The 24,557-nt window shown below is 44.5% G+C and overlaps 1 protein-coding gene across 1 annotated transcript in view; it reads left to right on the top strand.

The window, feature by feature from the left end:
• The first annotated feature begins 19,076 nt into the window (after window positions 1-19,076).
• The window catches only part of TNNC2 (troponin C2, fast skeletal type), a 34,851-nt gene continuing 29,370 nt past the window's right edge, over window positions 19,077-24,557 (top strand). The window contains exon 1 of the mRNA XM_066587245.1: window positions 19,077-19,210. Within this exon, the coding sequence (XP_066443342.1) occupies window positions 19,208-19,210 (3 nt within the window). The 5' untranslated portion in view covers window positions 19,077-19,207. The remainder of the gene's footprint in view (window positions 19,211-24,557) is intronic.

Genomic DNA, 24,557 nt, shown 5'->3' with positions numbered 1-24,557 from the left:
ACTGCAAATCCTATTTCCTGGCCCTCTCTAGCTTCCCCCTTCACTTGCCCTCTTCATACACTCTGCCACTACAGGCAACCATACTAGGGTGGAGAGCGTGTTTCAAAAAAGACCTCCTTTCCCAAGATAACCAGATCACCCCAATCCCCTTATCAACATTAAAATTTGTCATGCCTGAAATCTCCCATGACGTATGGTCAAACACTGAGATTAAATCGTTAGCAGACTTTTACTATAACAGTCAACTGCTATCATTCTCCTCAATTCAGGAAAAATATACAATTCGCTCTTCTGAGTTTTTTATATTCCTGCAAATAAGAAAATATCTTCGCAGGCACCCAGCCATGCGAATATCTAATACCCTTAGGGCTTACTTACACGAGCGTATATCGTCCGGCATTTTCATGGCCGGCCAATATACGCTTCCATCTAAGCAGTTCCCCCTTTCCTTCCCGCTCACCGTCTCTCTGCCTCTCTCCTTTTACTATAAAACGTAATAAAAATTATTGAAAAGAAAATTGACCAGGTTGGAGAATCTATGTCAGAGATAAAACGTAGGATAGCATTGGGGAGAAGCGTGAAGCTAAACATCGACAAAATCTGGAAAAGTAGGGATATCGGTATAGCAACTAAATGCAGAATAGTGCAAACCACCGTTTTCCCCACAGCCATGTATGGATGTGAGAGCTGGACTGTGAAAAAAGCTGTTAGAAGGAGGATTGATGTGTTTGGGCTGTGGTGCTGGTGAAAGCTGCTGCGTATGTCCTAGACGGTGAGAGTAACAGAGAGGTTCTGAATCGTATAAGACAAATATACTGTATCACTGGAGGGCAAAATGACCGGACTCAGACTCACGTATTTTGGCCATGAAATGCAGGCAGAGTTGCTAGAAAAATCTATAATGCTTGGACAGATCAGTGGCAAAAGAAAACCCAGCCGCCAAAGAACACGATGGCCGATACTGTCAGAGCTGGTACTGGTATGGATATCACACAACTAGAGATGAACGAGCACGCTCGGTTAAGGCAATTACTCGAGCGAGCATCAGTCTTTTGGAGTAACTGCATACGTCCGCAAAAATTCGGGGGGCGGAGGGGGGGAGAGTGAGAGAGATCTTTCTCCCCCCGCAAACCCCCACCGCCCCCCTGAATTTTCTCGAACGAGTATGCAGTTACTCGAAAAGACCGATGCTCGCTCGAGTAATTGCCTTAAGTGAGCGTGCTCGCTCATCTCTACACACAACTGAGGCAGTGCAAAACCGAAAAACATGGAGGGAGCTCGCCTTTGGTCACTGAGGGTCACGAACGACTAAACGGCTAACAACAACAACAGGTCAACGAACTGATCTTCCTGACAGGAAGGATTCATCGATTCATGCTTCTTGTGCCAAATTCTGACCCTCCCATCAGCATGGTGCACCAGAACTCTGGATTCACCTGACTAGGTGATGTTTTCCCATTGCTTGGTCATTCAATTTTTTTAAGCTCTTTTGTCCACTATAGGGCTGCTTTACTTCTTCCCTTAGCAATGACACTCAAGTTTGTCATCTGCTGTTATAGCTCAACCAAGTTCTGCATTGGGACATGTTAGCTGGAGAACCAGCATTGTATTTGGCTGCAATTCTTTTGATTGTATGCTGACTATTCGTCAGAATGATTGTTACCATCCTCCTCTGATCCCTCTCGTCGACAAGTTGTTTACATCTACAGGATCAATTTTTTTATTTTCCCCATGTCACACAATTCTTGGTATACACTCTTCAGCGTTACACAAGAAACCCCACTAGATTAGCAGTTTTCGAAACACTGGCCCCAACCAGCAGGGGCAGGCTAGCCAAGGAGGCAGGCAGGCATGAGTTCCTCCAGGTCGGACCTCCAGCAAATGTTTACGTCTGCTTATCCTCCGGTCATAAAACTCCAGCCCATGGTAGACGTTGCCGTCATTATTAGACACGTACACTGTTGCTGTATGACGCTGCACCCAGTCTTTTCACAGCATGGCTTTGGCACTCACTATACTCCGAGTACTGGAGCCAGGGACGGACTGAAGCTATGCTGTGAAAAGACTGCGTGCAGCGTTAGACAACAATGTATATGTGTGTCTATCAACGAATGTAACCTCAACCACCAGCTGGAGTTCTGGTGCCACAGAGGGGGCCCTATTATTAATTAGAGCCACAAAGCGAGTCATATTACTAATTGGGGCACACAGGTGTACCTATTACTAATTGTAGCCACAGTAGTATTGCTTAGTCGGGCCACAGTGAAAGTACTATTATTTAGACCATGACGGGGGGTACTATTGAGAAAGTACAGGCTCATAAAATGGAAGAATCTGTCTCAAAATGGTCGCTAGATATAAAATGGAGCATTATAAGATGTAAATAAGCTTGTGTGTAGTGAAACAATTATTCAAGCAGAAATAACTTTACAGCAGGAGATTCGGTGCAATGCGTAATGATGTGTCTCTCTCTGTTCTTTTTCATGAGAACCAAGTCTGGACAACAGTTCTTATCAGGAAAAAGTCCTCCCACACTTTCAGAAAAACTTGGACAAGGGAACTGACTGTACTACAGCGAGCTGAATAACAAAGGGAGGACCAGGGAGGACGAGATAACGCTGAAGCTTGAGAACATAAATATATTCTCACTAAACAGTGCATGATTCCAATGTTTTTTCTAACCCAATGAGATTAACCCCCGTGACTAATGACGTATTCATTTTCTGTATTAGAACTATAGTCAGTCAATAAACTTTTCAGTGTGTACGCGCCTTAAGCAGAGTGGGCTGTATATACTTGCCGCGGCTCATCTCGACATATCTGTGAGAGCTAATTACTATACATCATAGTTTTTGGCCTCTCTGATGCATCCAGGTATGAACTAATTTGGAACCCAAGGCTTGAAAGGTTAATGTGACCGGTCATGTGTAACGGTCCTTAACAGTTGGCGTAGTCGGCAGGATTTACTGATTGATTGACTCTTGTGTCACTCATCGGACGACGACATCGGACTGGGAGAACATATATCCGCTGTGCCAAACCAGAGGACTGATCAACCTCACACACAGCCCGGTAAGTGTCATATTTATCATATGATGCCTGCCGTTGGTCTGTTTTGGCTCAGTTGATTGACAGACTCCTAGGTCAGTCGGATGTTTGATGTTTGACATCATAGTTGTCATCGGTAAAGAAGTTTACCTCAGGTCTTGGGTGGTCTATGACACCAGGGGACAGAATCTTTTAGGACGTTATAAATTGTATTATCGAGCATACTTCTCAGGGACTGCAGATCCCGGTTGAGAGACGGACTTCTCAGGGACTGCAGATCCCGGTTGAGAGACGGCTTCGAGGTTTAGTTTATTGAGCATACTTCTCAGGGAGTGATTGAGCAGACGGCATCGGACGTGACAAGTACGATCACGTGATTGAGCAGACGGCTTCGGACTCCCGGTTGAGAGACGAACTTCTCAGGGACTGCAGATCCCGGTTGAGAGACGAACTTCTCAGGGACTGCAGATCCCGGTTGAGAGACGGCTCAGAGTTTAGTTTCGGAACATGTTTAAATTAAGGTACCTGACAGTGGTCTGTTTGATTCTGTCCACTTGGTGTCATGTAGAGCAGGAAAAAAAAAAAAAGTTAAGAAGTTATGTGAAAAGTGTGTCAGCTGATAATGAAGGAATTGTAGTTAATAGACGTTTGCTCAAGTTTGCAGAGAAAGATGTTTCAGTAAGTGACGTACAGTTGAAGTAAGAAAGTTGCAGATTCAAGATGGCGATTATTCATATGCTTTGAGTTGAAGACAAAGAAAGGCAGCCTTTCTTCACCATCTGAGGGCACCGCCCCGGCCGTGTCATGGACGATGTTTTTCTCCCTTTTGTCCTGCCCCTAGATGGCCGTGTTGTTATTGGGGCCAATACCAGTCGATATATCTTGATACGTGTCTAGTATGTAGTATTCCTGGACCCTCCCGTCACCATCGCCCAGTTAGGCCACGCCTTCGGTGGCCATTTCAGTGCCAGCCACAGCCCAGCGGCCATTTTAGCATCTGTTGTAACAATACCTTCAGCTGCCGCTCAGACGTCATCTTAGCTCCGCAGCAGAAATGAGCTGGCCTCTGACCTCCCATCTATGTATGTTTTTACCTGGCATACCAATTCTGCGCACTGCAATGACGAGTGCCTTTTCTGAATTTTGCATAGAAACATTCAAGTCCCCTCATCCCACCTGCAAACAGCCTTCTCCCGATTATCTGTTCTGCAGTCTGTGTTTAGCACCCCCATCCCAAGTAGGTCTGTGCTTAAAATTTCCCATGAATGTAGTTGTTGCTGGAAAAATCTTTTCCACTTTGCAAGGGGGAAAAATGGAGGAGAAAGGGAATCCTCTAGTCTGTGTCCCCCTATGACATGAAGCAAGTTCATGCAGAGTCTGCAGACAATTATGTGCAATTAACCACCGTGCTGTCTGTCCTGTATGTTTTAATGTCATAACATTGTGTCATTGCTGTACGTGTTGTCCATTCCTCATAAGTCAGATACTGCTGAGAAGAAAGGCCACTATAGGTGCTAGGATCGCAGACGGCAGTAGGAAAGCTTACAGAACGAAGGAGAGGGTCAATATGTGATAATATATATAGATATATAAATATATAGGAGTACATAGAGGGTTAATGCTTGATCTATTAGAAGCCGCAGCTAGGCCGGAGCAGGTCTCCAATCTCCCCCCTTCCCTTTGTTTTTCTCTTCGATCTAGTCTTAGGCCTTGAGAGTTAGAGCGGAGAACACTGGACAATTAATTAAGTTTGCTTGACTAGAATAGAACTCAAAATGAATCCAGTTTTTGCTGTTCTTTGTGTAAATGTCAGTTCTGTGACTGGTCGGACGTGTGCATAATTGCTAAATGTGTGTTCCTTTTATGGGGAATATTAGTGCTGTGGAATCTGGTATACTTCTCTGGTATTACAGACAGGAGAGGTGGTAGTGATTGAATGCATTTGTTTGCAAGATGAGGACAGTTGCATCATACGCGTTACGTCCTGTGTGAACTCTTACTAACATTTGAATGAGAGAGACAGACTTGACCGCATGGATGGATGAGAGTTAATGACCCGTGTTCAGACTATGATAAATGTAAGATGTGTGATGCAGATATTGACTGGGGATACAAGTTTTTCTCCCCCCTTTCTGCATATGCAGACTGTAAAATTTTCAATGTGGATAGATGTTTGTAGAATATTCATGTCTTTATTATTGGCACTGATATCTTACGGTGCCGGTTCAGAAGAGTTTTGTAAACTAACTGCTCCAACAAACACCCCTCTTTTTCCAGTCCAGAAAAGACGCTGAAGGGTCAGTCAGCCACCTACCGCATGAAGGTGCTGTGTGCTGATAATCTGGAAGCCTGCCAACAGGCCACAATTTCACTGTTAATTTTTCTTGCAGAAAATGTCTGTAAAGCCTCTAAAGACAAACTCTCCTGGGTCACTGTTTAGGCCAAGGAACTGGACATCTGACATAGGAACAAAAGGCTGCTGTCCCGGCCATACCTGTACCTATATGCGTTGCCAAACCCCGCACCTTTCTGGGCCTTGTTTCATACTGCCGACCATGAATGCACTCGGTTTCCCTACTTATGCAACCACTCTATGACTGTCTTTCAATTATTCTTTTCTCTCTCACCTCTGAAGCAGCTCCCTCGTGTGTTTGTGCGGTGGCAGCAGTACAGGCAATGGTTAACAAATCTTCGGAGTTGGTATTGAACTAACCCCCTCCCCATGATATCCGGAGTGTATACACGCAAGTGCAACCCAAGCACTTATTTCTGGCCCGTCAAATCCAGCTACTACCTTGAACTCGGTTACTCTCCCAGTTAAGTACCCTAGTTCAAAGGGGGGGGGAGAAGATATAGGTGATCTAGGTGTTGCAGTTGCAGGTCAGCTATTTTTAAATTTTTAATTTTTTTTTCTTTTTTTCTTTTTCCTTTTTACAATAAGGTTCTAATCTATTCGAAATAGAATACCAGCCTGATTGTCTAGCGGTAATCGGTGCAAGGGGTTCAGAAGTGCCAATTCAGCTGGCGGAAACTGAACCGCTTGAGGTAATGTTTAAAGGGTCACGATACCTCACGCGCTTCCTTATGCTGGAAGGTCCTGAAAGCATATTGAGAATTGCGTGATGGGACCCTTGGGAGGTTGTATCAAACTTCACCTGTCTGGTGAGGCTCGTATACACCCCGGGTCTGAAAAGTCACCCGACCCTATGTCGGATGGCAGCAGACCAAGCGACACCTCTACCCGTCCTCACTCTTACGTACGCAGAGGAACAAGCTCTTAGCCCCTTTGGTCCGTCAGTACCCCCTGGCACATGTCCAGGAAGATGCAATTGCAGACACTGTCTCTTCTTTATGTTAACTGAAAGCCCTTGTTAATAATGCATATTTTGAGTTGTTTTTATAGATGGTACCCAGGGTGATTGACGACTCCACGCTGGATATGCAGTGATCACGCAACAAGATGTCCTAAAAGCAGAATGTCTCCGCATGTCCCAGGACAGGAAGCGGAGTTACAGGCCCTCGCTGAGGCGTGTGGAGTGGTAGAAGGTAAGACGGCAAACATTTACACTGACTCCCGGTATGCATTTGGCATAGCTCATGACTACGGCCTAACATGGAAGGCCAGACAGCAGGACAGCCAATTAAGAATGGTGCAGCGGTGACAAAGTGGAAAGCTCACACCAATTCCTACAGCAGAGAAACAAGTGGCAACGCCATCACAGATCACACAGCAAAGGCAGCGGCCCTTAAGCCGTGGAAGAAAAGAAGAAAAGAAGAAAAGAAGAATTTAACAATAATTTTGGACTTTGATATAAAACTTGGACTTTGATTACTTTGATATGAACTTGGACTTTGAATTACTTTGATATGCTAAAGACTTTACAGTTACAAGCCAGCAATGAAGAAAAAGACAAATGGACTAAATAGGGGAGCAGCAGAAATGGGACGGTGAATGGCGAACAGTCAACAGAACTTGCCCACCACGGTCCCTGTGCCCCATGATGGCCCAGCGAATGCACGGAAAGACACACCTACCGGGGGTCCAGAAGTCCGCCTTGAGGTCGTGTCCTCTGGCCTGCTCCGTCGCCTCCGGTGCCGTCCGGCATGACGTGCCCACAAGGGTCTTTCTGACTTTATTCCTGATAATGTTGCCTCCTGTGGCTAGAAACACACTGACGCCGAAATCTGCGATCTGCACGGAGCCGTCTTCACCCAGGGGGATGTTTCCAGCCTTAACATCCCTGAGGATCTGGCCGTTCTTATGCAGGTACTCCAGACCTTCTAGCACCTCCTTCAGCATGGTGGCGATGCTTGCCTCATCCAGCACCCCGTTCAAAGCAGCAATGATGTCGACGCTTGAACAAGGACGGGTGGCTCCTGGGTTTCCTGTAGTTGCTGCATCATCACTTGTCCAATTTTGCATGATCTTTGCCGTTAGCAACAGGGCAGAAGTAAATTTGCCACATAACACTTGCCTGGACCACTCTACCCATTTCAGAGATTGCAAATTGGCTACATTCAGCCCCCACTTGTTGGGAAGCATGAATATGTGCTTGTTGTTGATTTCTTTTCAGGTTGGAGACCTACCCTGTTACCAAAGTAAATAAGCAGGTAACTGCACAGAAGCTCATGAATGAGGTAATCCGCAGATACAGGGTACCGGAAGTGATTGAGTCAAACAAAGGTACAAATGCTCACAGGTGAAATAATGCAATACATCATGTCTGCTTTGGGTATATTCCAGGCTTTTCACACACCCTACCGTCCACAGAGTAGTGGGAAATGGGCAAATTTTGAATTGAGTGTCTTTCATTAGTTTTTCTTTTTTCCAGGAGGATACATGCCACAGTAGCCAAGTTTGGGAAATTATTCTCTTGTTAATGTTGTCATAGGTCTCTCCAAGGAATTGTCAATAACGCATTCTGTGGTCTCTGTTTCTCTCTCAGGTCCTACAGACGAGCGTCACAATCTGAAACCAGGTGGCAGGTTTGATCCACATGTGTATATATATATAGATGCAATCAGATTGCCAAGGGGGGGTGCCAGATGAGTTTAAAGCCAGGGATCAAGTTAAAGCCGGATTTGAGTCCCTGTTTGGAATAGTAACCATCAATAAGAATGTTTGTATATATATTACAACTAACAAAGGTTTGTGAGCTATACAAGAGATGCACTTTAGGGGCCTGCTGATCAGTTGGGCCCCACGGCCACCATGGCTTTCCGGAACCGAGTGGCTCTGGATATGATGCTAACCGAGAAAGGTGGTGTTTGTAAAATGATTGGTGAAAACTTGCTGTACATATATTCCAGATAACACAGGGCCCTACAGGTAAAGTGACTATCGCAATAAAGAAATTGGCCACATTGTCAGAAGAGCTGAAGCGTAATTCTGGGATAACTAACTCCTGGGATGAGTGGTTTGTACGGACCGGACAATGGAAACAATTCTTAATGCAGATAAGAATAGGGATTCTGGTTACTCTTATCATACTCCTGCTACTTTCTGTCTGTATTGTGCCCTGCATGAGACGCTCTTGTGCTAAGCTTACAGATCAGATGGTACCTATCGCCCCCGTATACGTAGATATAGGGACCCCGGGCGATGGCTATATGCCTATAATACAACAGAGCGATTTGTCCCCTTATGGATCTGTCTCAGCAGAAACAGGGGTGACCACTCTAGTCTCCCAGCCATTAGAATAGAGTAGTATGTATGTTGTAGATCCCTTCTGTGTCCATCAGGTCTTCGCGTTTAGTTAGTTAGGATTAGTTGTCGGGGAAGGGATTAGCCCTTGGACAGCTGACCAACAATGATAGGTAGGGCATAGATCATAAGCTAGAGATAGGGAAAGCAAACCTTACCCCGCCCAGTAGAAGTTATAAAGTACCGTTTATTTTGAGACAGTTTCTAGGGGGAATTGAGAAAGTACAGGCTCATAAAATGGAAGAATCTGTCTCAAAATGGTCGCTAGATATAAAATGGAGCATTATAAGATGTAAATAAGCTTGTGTGTAGTGAAACAATTATTCAAGCAGAAATAACTTTACAGCAGGAGATTCGGTGCAATGCGTAATGATGTGTCTCTCTCTGTTCTTTTTCATGAGAACCAAGTCTGGACAACAGTTCTTATCAGGAAAAAGTCCTCCCACACTTTCAGAAAAACTTGGACAAGGGAACTGACTGTACTACAGCGAGCTGAATAACAAAGGGAGGACCAGGGAGGACGAGATAACGCTGAAGCTTGAGAACATAAATATATTCTCACTAAACAGTGCATGATTCCAATGTTTTTTCTAACCCAATGAGATTAACCCCCGTGACTAATGACGTATTCATTTTCTGTATTAGAACTATAGTCAGTCAATAAACTTTTCAGTGTGTACGCGCCTTAAGCAGAGTGGGCTGTATATACTTGCCGCGGCTCATCTCGACATATCTGTGAGAGCTAATTACTATACATCATAGTTTTTGGCCTCTCTGATGCATCCAGGTATGAACTAATTTGGAACCCAAGGCTTGAAAGGTTAATGTGACCGGTCATGTGTAACGGTCCTTAACACTATTACTTAGTGGGACCACAGTGGGCACGTTATTATTATGGGGGGCACTGAGAAATTGATTAGGGGTTGTGGCAATAGCCACACAGTATTCCCCGATGACGCCTGTATAGGCGAAACATGTCGGGAGGGGGCTATTTTGCTCTTAATTTGGGAAAAGCGTCACTCGCTATACACTTTGAAACTACAGACTGCAGTGCGGTTCTCTGTGTGTCAGTCTACCTGGTGGTGGATTGACGTAGGGCTCATTATATTAGCTATTTGTCTGCTTCCATATAACATATATACAGCAACATATACTGAGTGGCCCCTTATCCTGGTTATTAAGTAAATAGTGGATGCTTTAATCCTCCTAATAAAGGTTATACTTTAATAAGGGGCAATGACTATTGGGTTTATTTTGCCTTACGGCATTTGTGCACGTTGGCGGTTGTTCTCCATTGTCCTGGGACTTTTCCTTTTGGCTTTATAACTCATATATCATGCACATGAGACCAACTGATTTCACAAAATTGATATCTGCAGGCAGCACGCAACTGGCTTTTTGACAAATATCAACGGCTGTCACCGCCTGCCATACAGGAAGCTCTGGTGACAGTATGTCTAGTTGATACCCTGAGAATTTGTCGGGGGCGAGTGATCAAAGTGAGGATGCCTGAGGTGGTCTCTGCTTATCTCTGATAGAAGAGAGCCAAAATCATTCCCAAATGATCTAGTCAGTAGTTTGATATTCATTACTATGTTGCTGTATAATGCTCCTTACCGTGTTCTATATATATTTTACATTACTCCTGAGCATCTCCACACTTTATTTGTAAAGGTTTACTCTCGCCTTATAAGCTATCTCTCAGATAACTCTCTTCTTGACCCTCTACAGTCTGGCTTCCGTCCCCAATACTCAACAGAAACCGCCCTGACTAAAGTGTCAAACGACCTCCTGACAGCCAAATCAAGGGGCGACTACTCCCTACTGATCCTCCTCAACCTCTCTGCAGCATTCGACCACAAGCTTCTCCTCAGTATGTTTCGCTCCATTGGACTAAAGGACACTGCTCTCTCCTGGTTCTCCTCCTACCTATCCGATTGCTCCTTCAGTGTCTGCTTTGCTGGCTCTACCTCCCCTCCTCTTCCCCTTCCTGTTGGGGTCCCCCAGGGCTCGGTCCTCGGCCTCCTCCTCTTCTCTATCTACACAGCCCCCATTGGACAGACCATCAGGAGACTTGGTTTCCAGTACCATCTCTATGCTGATGATACCCAACCATACACCTCCTCCCAGGACATCACAGCAGCATTCCTCCAGAACACCACCGACTGTCTGTCTGCTGTCTCTAACACTATGTCCTCTCTCTACCTAAAACTGAACCTCTCAAAAACTGACCTTCTCCTGTTTCCACCCTCTACTAACCGACCTCATCCTGCCATCTCCATCTCAGTGTGTGGCGCCACCATTACTCCCAGACAGCACGCCTGCTGCCTTGGGGTCATATTCGACTCTGATCTTTCCTTCACCCCCTACATCCAATCTCTGGCCCGAACATGTCAGCTGCACCTCAAGAACATCGCTAGAATATGCCCTTTTCTCACTGCCGACACGCTAAAAACGCTTACTGTTGCCCTCATCCACTCTCGGCTCGATTACTGCAACTCATTGCTGATCGGCCTTCCCTGCACCAGACTCTACCCTCTCCAATCCATCCTGAATGCGGCAGCCAGGCTTCTCTTCCTGTCCAGCCGCTAACCGGACACCTCTGCCCTGTGCCAGTCACTGCACTAGCTGCCCGTCAAATACAGAATACAATTTACACTCACTACCCTCCTCCACAAAGCCCTCCACAGCACCGCCCCACCCTACATTGCTTCCCTCATCTCAATTCACCACCCAGCCCGCGCCCTCCGCTCTGCTAATGAAATGCCCCTTTAATTCGAACCTCTCATTCCCGCCTCCAAGACTTCCCAAGAGCAGCACCTGTCCTCTGGGACGCGCTACCAAAAAATATCCGGGCAATCACTGACACGCTAAAGTTCAGGCGTGCTCTAAAAACGCACCTCTTCAGGGAGGCATACCATATCCCCTAAACCAAAGCCCTCTGTATTCCGCCTGATAACATGCTCCCTGTCCCACAGACTGCAATCCATGATAGCTGTAATCAACCAGCACCTGCAGTCATCCTGATTCCGCCACTATACGGTTTGACCATTGTCTGTGTATAGCATCCCTCACTCTCCACCCCGCCATACCGTGCACATCTCCAGCCTCTTTACCTTCTGTATCACCCCATTATCTGTAGTATGTAAGCTCGTTGGAGCAGGACCCTCACCCCTACTGTTTCCATCAATTGATTACTACATGTAACCGTGGTATTGTTTTATTTCCCCTGTATTGTAAGCGCTGCGAAATATGTTGGCGCTATATATATAAAGATTATTATTATAAAGTCAACATAGTTACTATATATTACTGCAGTGAAATCCATTTGGGTTGGAACGCTATAAACTGAAATTCTGATAAAATAGTGATTACTGATCTGGAGTCAAGAATTATGAGGGTCCACAATTGAAGAAACAAAAGTTTTTTTCTAAGATGATTGGCATCACCAAATGTGACCTATTTCTGGTATCTGTGTAGATGTAACTCTGAAACACAGGTCTTTTTCTTGGACCAGTGGCTCCATAGTTCACAGTGTTTCCTCCAATCAATAACATCATTATGGCTGTCCTTAGCTATGTGCGACCCGTGTGGTTGCACAGGGCATTGGCCACCAACTTGTAGAGGGCACGGAGTGATCATTCCCCCTCTTAGGTCTGCCCAGCCAGATTACCTTCTTCTTCCATGTCGCATCATCTTGTGGACCTACATGAATCATCCTCCTTCTGGTTCCATCTCCTCCCCTCTGATGTTCCGAGGTGCGGCTATCAGCCCACCAGCGTCCCGCAACATAATTATTAATCAGTGAGATCTGCTACTATGAAAATAAAATGGAGAAACACAAAGACCTGCAACTTATAGAGTATTTGCGTCCCCCAAGGCTAAGATGAAGATAGAAAGAAGCCTCAGTGAAATGGTAAGTATTATTGTATGTTTACCTTGGTGCACAACATTACCATCTGCAAGCTGTGCATCAATAAACAAGAAATATACTGCTAGACAGCAGCATTGCGAAACTATGTATACATGATAGGAAACTTGCATTGTAAACCAAAGGGCAAATGTTGGGCAGTTCTTAGATTAATCTAAATACAGCATTGGTGTTGGACTGGGGTAACTTGGACTCCACTTATAACTCATAAATGATAAACCAAAGCAGAGGGAGATCGACTCCAAAGTCAACTCCAGGTCTTTGGCCGCTCTCACACAGGCATATTGCCATTATGCATCACATGTGGCACACGATGCCAATAGCGCATTAATTTGTATTGGGCTACTGACATCAGCGGTTTTTTTGCGCAAATAAAATCGCATTATGCTCTATCTTGGCACGTACTATGCACACATACACAACAAGATAGTGCATGGAGATTGGAGGCACACAGCAAGTATACATGTCATTGTGTACTTGCTGCATGTCCACGGGTGTGAGCCTGGCTTAAGGCCCTTTTAGACGGGATGACTGTCGGGCAAACGATGCCCGACACTTGTCTCTGTACATACTAGCTCCCATGCACCTACACGGGAGCTAATATAGTTAGCTCTCAGCTGGAAGGCTGCAGGAGATGCCTCTCCTCTCGCTCCCCCACCCCTCTCCATTGATATAACAGCGGCCGTTCAGTACTGCTATTCACACTAAACAATGAGTGATCAGCTCATCGTCCATCATTTATGCAGCATAAACGATGGACGATGAGCTGATCACTCATAGTTCAGTGTAAATAGCGGCCGTTCAGTACTGAACAGCCGCTGTGTTATGTCAATGGAGATGGCCGGGGAACGAGAAGAGAGACATCTCCTGCAGCTGCACCGCCCCTCTACTGGCTGCTCTGGGAGCAAGCCAGCACTACTAGCTCCTATGCAGGAGCACAGGAGCAAAGACACATGGGGATGAGTGTCAGGCATTGTTCGCCCAACATTCATCCAGTGTAAACCCACCTTTAGTCAGAACCTTAGGTTTTCTGGTGGTTAAAACCAGCAGTGTACAATGAGACATCAGTGATGAAAGAACATTTCGATGCTTTTTTAGGACTCAAGTAATTTTTTGGAACTTTTTAGCCACTTGTTCCTCATTGTATGACCTTGTTGTAACAAAAATCAGCAGTATGTGCATTGACTTCATGATAAGTTTGTGGTATGAAGCCGGCCTTATCCTCAAAGTACTAGATAAATATCTGATCACTGGGTTCCAAGCACTGGTCACAAGAACGGAATTCCCATGTCCCCATTTCTTCCTCACTACACCCACTACAGTAAGGGGGAGCATGAATGGAGCGGCAGATGAGCATACGTAGTGTCGCTACAGTCAGCGTTATGAAACTGCTGGCGATATCTGGGCTCTATACTCACCTTCTCTTTGGCAATCCCATATAGTTAAATGGAGCAGCGGACGAACGTCCTGGCGCTACCAAGGATCTTCTAGTATACTAGAAGGATACTCTAACCATAAATTACTTGTAGTTCTTTGGAAGGATGACTTTCATGGAGTAATCCTCTGTCACCTCTTGCTGTATGTGACTTATTACCACCTTTTACTGATGACATGCTTCTGGCATGAAGTTCTCTTCAGAATTGCCTCTCAAACAACTTGATGAGTTTTTCAGATTTGAAGGATAAAGTATGAACTGTTGTAAAGGACACTTAATCTGAGTTAATCTTAGTATTTAACTCCTTCGATTTATATGAAGTAAATAACAATAGACTACTCCTCCTTATGTTCACATTTATACTCCTCCGATGTGAACCTGAAGAGAGAGTAAAACGCTGCTTTGCACACAGAGGGCCACCATATGTTGCCAGCACAGAAGGAATGTGATGGAGCATGCCAAACATTTTTCTATCTTGGATTCTCACAATGGACCGGCCATCTTTTACATCAATAGGGAAGTATACATGAAGTTGTATGAGCCGGGCGCCAGCTGATATCTGTGTATGTACAGCTATGAAGTGCATCACCTGGTGTGGAGGAGCTTTATGGATGAGACTGATCAGTGTGAGTTATGGGATGTTCTAAGAAATGTATTCAACTTGACTTCTGCAATCACATTAGGTGCTCAAGGTGGTCACCATTAACATCCAGACACTTCTGATTTCAGGGAACTACTACACGATTTTCTGGAGCTCAATAAATATAATTATGATGATTTACTGTACCGTTTGGTCTAAATTGTGCTTCATGAGACCAAAAAGTTTTCTCCACAACCTCCTCATCCTGAGGTACCATGTGTGGGATCCACTCACAGGACTGCATTCTTCCATCAGGGTCATCTTCATTCATGGCGTGTAACAATCTCAGGATGTAAACTTTCCAAGGCGCTCTCTTAGACTATGTTCACATCTAGGTTCAGAGGTTCTGTCGCAGATCCAGTGTGAAATGCCGGACGAAAAAGTCCTGCATGAAGTAAAATGCTAGACAACCGAACGGTCCCCATTAGAATGAATGGGGTATATTCAGGGCTACTCAGTCCCATCACAAAATAGATTTGTTTGACCAAATGATGCTGCCATAATGGCACAGGAAAATGGAAATGGATCAGAGCACCAAAAAAGAAAGGGACCGTACCACCTGAACAGCAATAATGAGGTGTAGCCACAGGTGTCAGAAAGCACTGAGCTCCAAAAAAACAGCACCACCTATAAGAAAATGGCGCACACTCGTATAGATCGTGTTTCTGATTCATGTGAGAGTGTGCCATAGCCTCTTTACAGATAACGTAATACTACATATTGCCACCATAATTCAATTCAGATTTTGAAAAAGGGCTTAGATAACCAGTACAAAAGTGTGTATACAGTTTTTTGGGACACCCTGTGTTTTTCTATAATGGATGGGCAACCAGTGGGTGAAGGCATCAGTGTAGTGGCTGCTGCATTCTGGATAGCGGAACGTTTAGTGAAGAAAGACCGATCAGTAAGGAGTTATATTAGTCAAGATGGAAATGGATCAGAGCACCAGTAGGAGTTTTTGTGGAATTTGGAGATGTTTTTGAGGTGCGGGTGACACGAGCCAGCAAGTGGTTAAATATAAAAAGTGAAAGAAAGATCAGGGTCAACTAGAATCCTGAGACTACGGGTGTAGGGTGCATTCACACGAGCGGGTTCTGTCCGATTGCAATATGGACGGAACTCATGCGTGAAAATAACACATTGATTTCCATTTGCTTTCGATGTTCCTGAAAGCTCATTGAAATTAATGGGGGAAGAAACAGATCAGTTTTTTTTCAGTTTGATTTCAGTTTCTCTCCTCGAAAAACAGAGCAGCTGAACTGAGCCCCAACGCAGGTGTGAAAGCCGTTTTAGGTAGATTAGTACATTGCAGAAACCCAAAAAGTTCAGTTTTTGAAAGCTTCAGTTTCAGATGGGGAGAGGATATGAAGTTAGAGACAGCGAACAGGAACTCACTGGTGTTTTGCAGTAGAGTAAGTCCTCGAGCTGTGATTCGGGCCTGATATCACTCTCACAAACCTTCTACAACCCTTGGATGCAAGGCGTTTTTACATGGAAACAGCATCGCATCACTGTGGGGAATCCCATTGCTCTCAATGCGGTCGGCGGCAGCAGCGCCGACCGCATTGTAAGCAATAGGAGATAATTGCAATCCTCTGCCGCTGCTGTCAAAGCAACGGCAGAGGATTCCTTCATCCCCGTGGAGAGACCCCTCATCACTGTTCAGTGATAAGAGGACTCCCCGCGAGGATGAAGGAATCCCCTGCAGCTGCTGTCACAGCAGTGGCAAAGGATCGCAATGTTGCTGGGGATGAAGGAATCCCCTGCTGTTGCTGTCACAGCAGCAGCAGACGATCGCGATCATCTCCCATTGCTTTCAATGGGGTCGGCGCTGCCGCCGCCGGCCCCGCTGCAGAAAGCGGGCAATATCGCCAAAAGAAGACATGCTGTGATTTGTTTCCCGCATAGCATTACAATGCAGTGCCATGCAAGAAAACATCGCAAGTGTGAATAAACCCACAAGTCTTGTACAATTTTATCGCCAGTGTGAAGGAGCCCTAAATCTGACTTGTGGGCATGCACTGTAGCAGGCAATTTTCATGCCTTAGGGATCTTTCACATGGGACGGAATTACGCCGCAGTACGCAGTCAATTCACAGGTCTGCCGTGTGAAAGGTTCCTTATAGGCTTGTCTTCTTGGAAACTCCTTCAAGAATGTGTATTCGTCAGGGTTTTGGTATGAGGTCATTACTCTTAAAGGAACACTTTAAGCAAAACTTGTCCTCTGTGTTATGACTACTACATGGCCTGAACAGATGTATGAATCAGAGATGTATGAGAGTATCATGTAGAGAATTCTTCTGTCATGCACCATCCCAGAAGCCTCGTAAAGTTATCAGTTTTGCCCAGAGTTTTCCTTTAAAGGGAACCTGTCACCTGCCTAAAGCACTTTAAACTACCTTGTGGTACTGGTAGGCAAGGTGGCAAGGAGCCAGCTGCTGTAATTTTCATACATACCCGCTTTCTGGTACCCACTGCTGAAGTCCGCACGCACTCCTATACAAGTCTTAGTATGGCTGTAAGTTACAACCCAAGTATACTCAATGAGAAAGTAAGTAGTTCCTTGTATAATATGTAGAGGAGGAAGATGGAAACCACAGCCTTGCATTTACTGAACCCTTGATTTTGCTGAACTTCTCTTCTGCTTTTCCACAGTATTGCTGGCAGATTATTTCTAATGTACTTCAACCTAGAAGATTGCAATTATGGAAGATATTCACAAACAAGAAGTAAATCTCACATGAGCCTCTTCTACAGTTTCGGACTCTTAAGTAACAGACTTTTTCCGTGGAAACAGAAGTATTTACTGTCAATTGGTTGTGGGCGACTGGTATTTGGCATGAGGACTTTAATTGCACTTTTGTAATACAAGATGGGCATGTAGTTAGCCTCAACTATGTAACTTCCTAAGTGACCCCTGTAGCACCCACACACAGGTTGGAAATATATTTGGCATCTGCCTTGTACCAAAGTCTTTCCATAGTCACCCGGTCCCCCGTTACGGTAGTTTATCCCGACAAATCATGCCAGCTTGACTCTTTTAAGAAAGCTGTGTGCATGCTCTCCCATTGAGATGAATGGGAATCCTTATGAAAAAGTCAAGCTGACTCTGGCGGGATACACTGCAGGGCCGGGGACCGGTGAGTATGAAAAAAGGTTCCCCAGATTCCATATCACCTAAACTATAAGCACCATAACTTAGTTTATGGTGCTTATAGTTGATGACAGTTTCCCTTTAATGTTGTGACTGGCACACTATGGGAATTCCTCAGCCGCCTGTTATTCATCACCCTAGCAAGGAGGGTGCCAGTTTTATTACCTTGGATGCAGGAAGTTTATCCAGGTAGTAAAAGCCTTCAGTGGTGACATTTGTAATTTATGGGACACTAATATGATCAACTCGAAAGCTTCCTGCAAACATGTAATCAATCCCAGGTATACAGAGAACTTTTCCGTTGGAAGCATGTGGCGCCATCTGTGGCACTGCATGGGGTAATTGTGTGTATATCACTTTTTTATATCTTAGAATGATACCATAACCATCTCTCGAATAAATGACACAACACAAAGACCTTTCTGCAGGGTGACTGGCATTGGGCTTACTTTTAAAAAAGTTTAAGTAACTTTAGACATTATATGTAACCCGGATGATGACTATGGAAATTACAATGAAATTAAAGGCTTGATTCTGGCATTTTTTGGACATTCTAGGGGAATTGAGCAACTCTTTGTATAAAGGAGTAAATATATGCACCAAAGACATAAGCTTTACTAGAGTATTACCTGATGCCACATTTAGAGTGGCACTGGGTATTGCAAAATAACATGAAGTTATCTTGTCTCTGTTCTCTTTCTGTTGGCAATGCCCTGGTGTGAGATGCCAGTCTGTTTGCCTACAACCTTCTTGACATAGATTGTACCATTGCTAGTCACGTTTGCAGCTGCTTCTATTTCTAATCGGTTGCCTGGTGGAAGGGGCTGTGGGGTTATCTGATACTTATTCTTCTCTGGCCCTCTAGCCCTTGTCATAAATCCAGGGGCTCCAGCTCTGTCACGGGGAGGGCTTGCTTATAGAGAGGGGGGATGGCAAGTACTGGAAATTCCCTTTAACTATTTACAGTGAGAAGAGCACCATGTGTTCATACTTGTCACCGACCCCTCCCTCTTTACCTGGTCTTTTATTTTTGTGTTGGCCCCCCTCCCTATGACACAGTCTAAATTTGGTAAAATGCCTGTCCCTCCAATCAGGGGATAGCTGGATTAAGTTTGGAAGTGGGGGGGGTGTTAGTTGTTAGTGGCATCCAATCACGGGCGAAGTGGGAGCAGGTGTGTGAATGGGCACAGTACAAATTAGAGGCAAGAGAAACCTTAGGGTGTTGGTACTGAGGAACTAGCAGACACCTCCTGCCTGTCCATTCTCTCCGCAGGCACTGAGGTGACCCAACCAAGATGGTAAGTGAGCAGAGACCTTTGGATTATGCCTATGTGAAGTCATTGCTGGAATAGTAGAGGGCGACTTATACAGTTTTCAAAAATGGCACCGGCGTCCACAATAACATGCCTTAGGGTACACGTGGGCGCAGTCATTAGACATTGCTGACATAACTCTCATCATCAAGAAAGTTTGCACTATCCCTGAGAATGAAAGACGGAAATCTATAGTCACCTATGATACAGGGTCACATTGGTTCCTACGGTATTTCTACCATTCCTCCTATATATCTCATACGGTAGACCGTTCCCCCGTGTTACGGATATTACTAAAGGGATGTGATTTTTCCATCCAGCTGACCTTTAAAGAAGAGCAACTGTGTCTCGGATGGAAATTACTATGACGAACACAGCCGTGACTTGAGCTCCTTGGGTTCCTGAGAGCAAGCTTATTGATTATAGCAGGATTTGCTTTATCTAGCGTTGGGGCGTTGTTGGACACCTGTTGCTGTAAAAAACTAAATATTTCTAATATTCTAATGTCTTCCACTAAAAAAAAATTAGACGCCGTCTGAATTCCATCAGTTCTGCGTCTCAATGAAGAAAAAGTACAACTTGACATTTAACTCCTTAGTATCAATTACTTACTACATCAACTCAGCTCCTGTGGACAATGGTAAATTGTGACAAGTGACTAACTCGGCTTTGCTGCATATGATACATTTAGTTACATTGTATCAATACAACTGCATGAGGCTTACTGATTGTGCTGCATGTGTGAACCAGATGTATCTGTAGAGAGATGAAATAGATGAATTGGGGTAAAGGTAATTGTGTATATGAGCGAATGAAGGAGTTTTGCGGATGGCGCGGTGCCCAGACTGCATTACATATATCGCACATGTCCAGGAGATAAGTGTGGTGTTGTTGGGGCTCATTTATATTGCATATGGAATACACATATTAACTGGATATATATACTTCTTCCTGATAGAAATATTGGGTATAGGGGGCATTGGCATAATCATATTGGGGTGACACAGCAGCAGCTAGATGTACGGCCGTCTTCATACGTCCGTGTAGCTTGAAGCTGTTGATTTCAGTGATTAGAAAGAAGTGTTAATGAGCAGAGGTTGAGTCTTAGGAGTGAAAGGTTGTCTGATATGAGGATACGAGGTGATAAAATTGCAACTGCCGTATTATGTGTAAAGTATGTGGTAGAAACGATCGGCTTCTAACACTTGGGTAGATTGATGTGGCTGCTTCCCTGTATTGTGCTTATCATTAGGTGGGATTAATTTATAATGCTATTAATTGTAACACAATACAGAATTTGAGGAAACAAACACGTGCCATGTAGGGGGTCATATGCAAGTCCATATAGCAGCTCTATATGACCCCTGAGTTGTAAAATGGCAAACTATAACACCTATAGAAGGCTATGGGGTCTCTATTGTAACTCTAAATGCCTGAGATTTCATATCTTCATAATACAGTGCAGTACCTGATTGCATATGCATGAAACTGCTGCATGCAGAAAACTATACTTTGTCTATTCTGTATGTCCAACCTTTCCGTTGGGAGGATTTATGATGCAAACCTGGGATCTGGATGTTTAAGGGATGTCACTTAGTCCCCCACAGGTTGCCATAGTATAAAAGAAAACGTAGACCGTACAGCATACATTTTTTAACTGGATGCCTCTGTATGGAATAGCGCAGTTTCCTGCAGTAATCCTTAGAGTAAACCCAGGGACCATGATGAAAACCGCCAAACTGATCTCCGCCAGGTGAATGGCATTCTTTGGCTCTATTTGCCATATGTCTCAGAAGCTACCCAAGCACATTCGGTAAATGTGAACTAAGATGAAGTGTGCAGCGAATCTTAGATGCAGCGAATCTTGCTGCAGGTTTAGATGTAAATTTTGTAAAAAATCTGATACAAAATCATTTTAACATTCTGTAGCGGAAAATGTGTACCAAAATCAAGCTGAGAAACGCGACACAATATCGCGCTTGTCAATGTGTGTTTTACCCGCGGATGCGAGGCATTTTTCATGCAAAAACACCTCGCATCACTTCAGTGTAACAGCGATCTTGTTTCACGCGCGTGAGATGCGCGCTCGTGTGAACGTAGCCTGATACTGGCAAAAAATGGAAAGATGGGCATAAAATAAAATATTCTATTGATAGGTAAAATCAACTAAAACGTATTCGTGGTATACAAACTATGGATACAAGATAACGCTTCAGCGTCACCCAATATCGCAAACACATTGAGGCTAAAAAACAAAAAAAACTTGTGCTACGGCATGCTCAATTGCGTATACGCCCATGTTAAGCCGCCGTAAAAGATAACTTCATGTTTCATCCCGCCCCAGGAACCGTCTCTACTAGAGATGAGCGAGCACGCTCGGTTAAGGCAATTGCTCGAGCTAGCATCGGTCTTTTTGATTAACTGCATACTCATCTGAGAAAATTCGGGGGGGGGGGGAGTGAGAGAGATCTCTCTCTCCCTCCGCTCACCCCCGCTGCCCCCTGAATTTTCTCGGACGAGTATGCAGTTAATCGAAAAGACCGATGCTAGCTCGAGCAATTGCCTTAACCGAGCGTGCTCGCTCATCTCTAGTAGAGACGGTTCCTGGGGCGGGATGAAACATGAAGTTATCTTTTACGGCGGCTTAACATGGGCGTATACGCAATTGAGCATGCCGTAGCACAAGTTTTTTTTGTTTTTTAGCGTGTGTTGGCGTATTTTACTGTACTTTTTCCATGTGCAAGGCAGGGTTTTTGTACACGCGGGACACAACCATGCCTCGATTTAAATTGCTATTCCGCCTAAAAAGGTCCAGCTGTGTTCTTTTTGGAATTGCGCAGTGTATTGTGCATTTTACTTGCATATTGCGCGTGCATTTGTGCACCCCCTATAGATTTCTATGGGGACCTTTGTTCGTAAATGTGTAAAAAATAAAGCGTACCACAGGTTTTTTTGCATGCGCAAAATACAAAAATGTGTACGAACCCATTGACATCAGTGGGTTCTATGCTGTGTGTATCAAGTGCTCAGCTCCGCCCGTGTGAAGCCGCCCTTTAGGGTGGTTTCACACAGTATGTTTTGGAAAACACTCTGGCACTTTGATACATTTTATTTTAGAAGCAGATTAAAAAAGGATTAGAACTATAAGGTGGGACTTCAACTTCTCCCCTCTGGATGCACTTCTGGCTTCAGAAGACTATTAAAAACAGCACTAGCCTTTTCCAAAATAATACCGTGTGTGAAACCTCCCTCATCGTTCACTCATCTCTGGGAACCTTACCTGCTTTAGATAAAAACATGGCGAACCTGGCAGAAGTGACGGAACCTGTGCCCAGATTGACGGATGAGGTTGGTAGCAGTCACAGGTGAGAGTAATGGTTGGTGGGTGTATGGGTGAAGGCAGGGGCGTAACTATAGAGGGTGCAGGGGATGCGGTTGCACCCGGGCCCAGGAGCCTTACGGGGCCCATAAGGCCTCTCTTCTCAATATAGTGAGCCCAGTACTATGAATAAAGCATTATAGTTGGGGGCCCTGTTACAGGTTTTGCATTGGGGCCCAGAAGCTTCAAGTTATGCCTCTGTGCAGCATGGTTTAGGTATGGGTACGAGTACAGATACAGATAGAGGGGGGCCCCAGCTCAGCTTTTACATCAGGGCCCCTGAGCCTTTAGTTACGCCCCTGGGTGAAGGTTCAATCGTATGGTGAGAGCCATGTGAATGTGTCGTGTGAAGCTGATGGTTCCGTGTGAAGGTTCTAGGACGTATCATTTTCCACTCAGACATCTTCACGCTTTCCAAGTAGCGCAGCTGCATTTTACAGCCCCTCCTCACCACCTTCTCCTGGACCTCGTCCACCGCAGTGACACATTGCTTCCAGTACAGACACAAATGCAAAGTCAGGAGGCACTTCAAGAAGATCTGTTTGCAGCACAGCTAAGGAGCCCATTAACCAAAAAATGATTATAGCGTTCACAACAGATTAGCGCCAGGCTTTTTAAATTTAATTTTACATGTTCTACTTGACCTTTTCTATATATTTTTTTTTCTTTTTTCATTATGTTATGTATTTTAGGTTTTCTTTTTTCTAGCATGAACTTATGTTTATCCCAGGCTAGATAAAAAAAACTACTGTTGTTATTAGGAAGATTGTTCCAAGCTATTATTACACTTTAGGTGCGGAAGATACGTTCTAATAATATATTAGAAATATTCCAATGAAATCAGATACATGGTAAAGTAAGGTCCTGTAGATGCCTGTGTTGTGTTAAGGCTCTTTACGACTTGGGAGGTTTTACCGAGCATCGGTACACCCAATTCATAATGACTAGTATGAATAGGGGACTAGAATGCAGTAAAGGCCAATAATAGGACCCAAATGTTCCTCCAAAAGCTTGTTTGCTCAAGAATTGCGATGTGTAAAGGAACCAACGATCAGCAGATGAAAGAGCAAACACTCGTTGTAGCTGATGGTTCAGTTTCAGCAAGTATAAAAATGTTCTCTGATTGGCAGTAGATTTCCCTGTGTGAACATGGAGATACATAGCCGGCCTATGGGGAAAAAAGGATCATATTAGCAATTGTTCCTCCCCAAAAGCCAATTCTCAGCCAGTGTAAAAGAAAGTTAAATGAGCGCCGATCAATGTGTGTCGATCAGTGCATGTTACATCAGGTGTAAATGGACCACTTAAGCTATGTTACCTTTAAGGGGGTTGTCCCATGAAAACTACTTAGCATCTGTGGGGGTCTGACCGATCACAGTAATGGGAGCTGTCAACAGTTCCCGAATGAATGGATTGGTGGTATGGGTATGCACAATACGGTTCCATTCATTCTAACAGCCGGAGATAGCCGAGTACAAATGTTGGCTATCTTTGGTAGTCCTATAGAAATGAACAAAGCAGTAGTACACGTGTGACCACCACTATATTTTTTCAGGGACCTTTGGGATCTTCATTTTCATGATCTGTGGGGGTCCCAGCAATCAGACCCCCCACCAATACGAGATAAGTACTATTTGTTGGACAAGTCCTTGAAGGACAACAATAACTCTACGAATGTTTGGATAAAAATCTCTTCAAATGAATTTAGAATGGATTTGGGTTTTTCTCTATAAAATCATGAGATTATTAGTTATTTAATTTGGGGCAAATTTACGTGACTATCCCATTCATGTGAATGGGGCATGTAGAAATCCATATACTTGCTGCCAAAGCAGACCCCATTCAGTTGAATGGAACTGATTTTTATACAGTTGTGATAATCTACGTGCGGGAAAGATCGGGCAGCACCTATATTCCCGCGGTTATTTTCAACCTCCTGCGTTCTGGCACGGT

Source organism: Eleutherodactylus coqui, chromosome 13, assembly GCF_035609145.1.
Source record: "Eleutherodactylus coqui strain aEleCoq1 chromosome 13, aEleCoq1.hap1, whole genome shotgun sequence".
Classification (NCBI taxonomy): domain Eukaryota; kingdom Metazoa; phylum Chordata; class Amphibia; order Anura; family Eleutherodactylidae; genus Eleutherodactylus; species Eleutherodactylus coqui.
The sequence above is the reverse complement of the archived record's forward strand: the minus strand, read 5'-3'. Positions and strand labels throughout refer to the sequence as shown.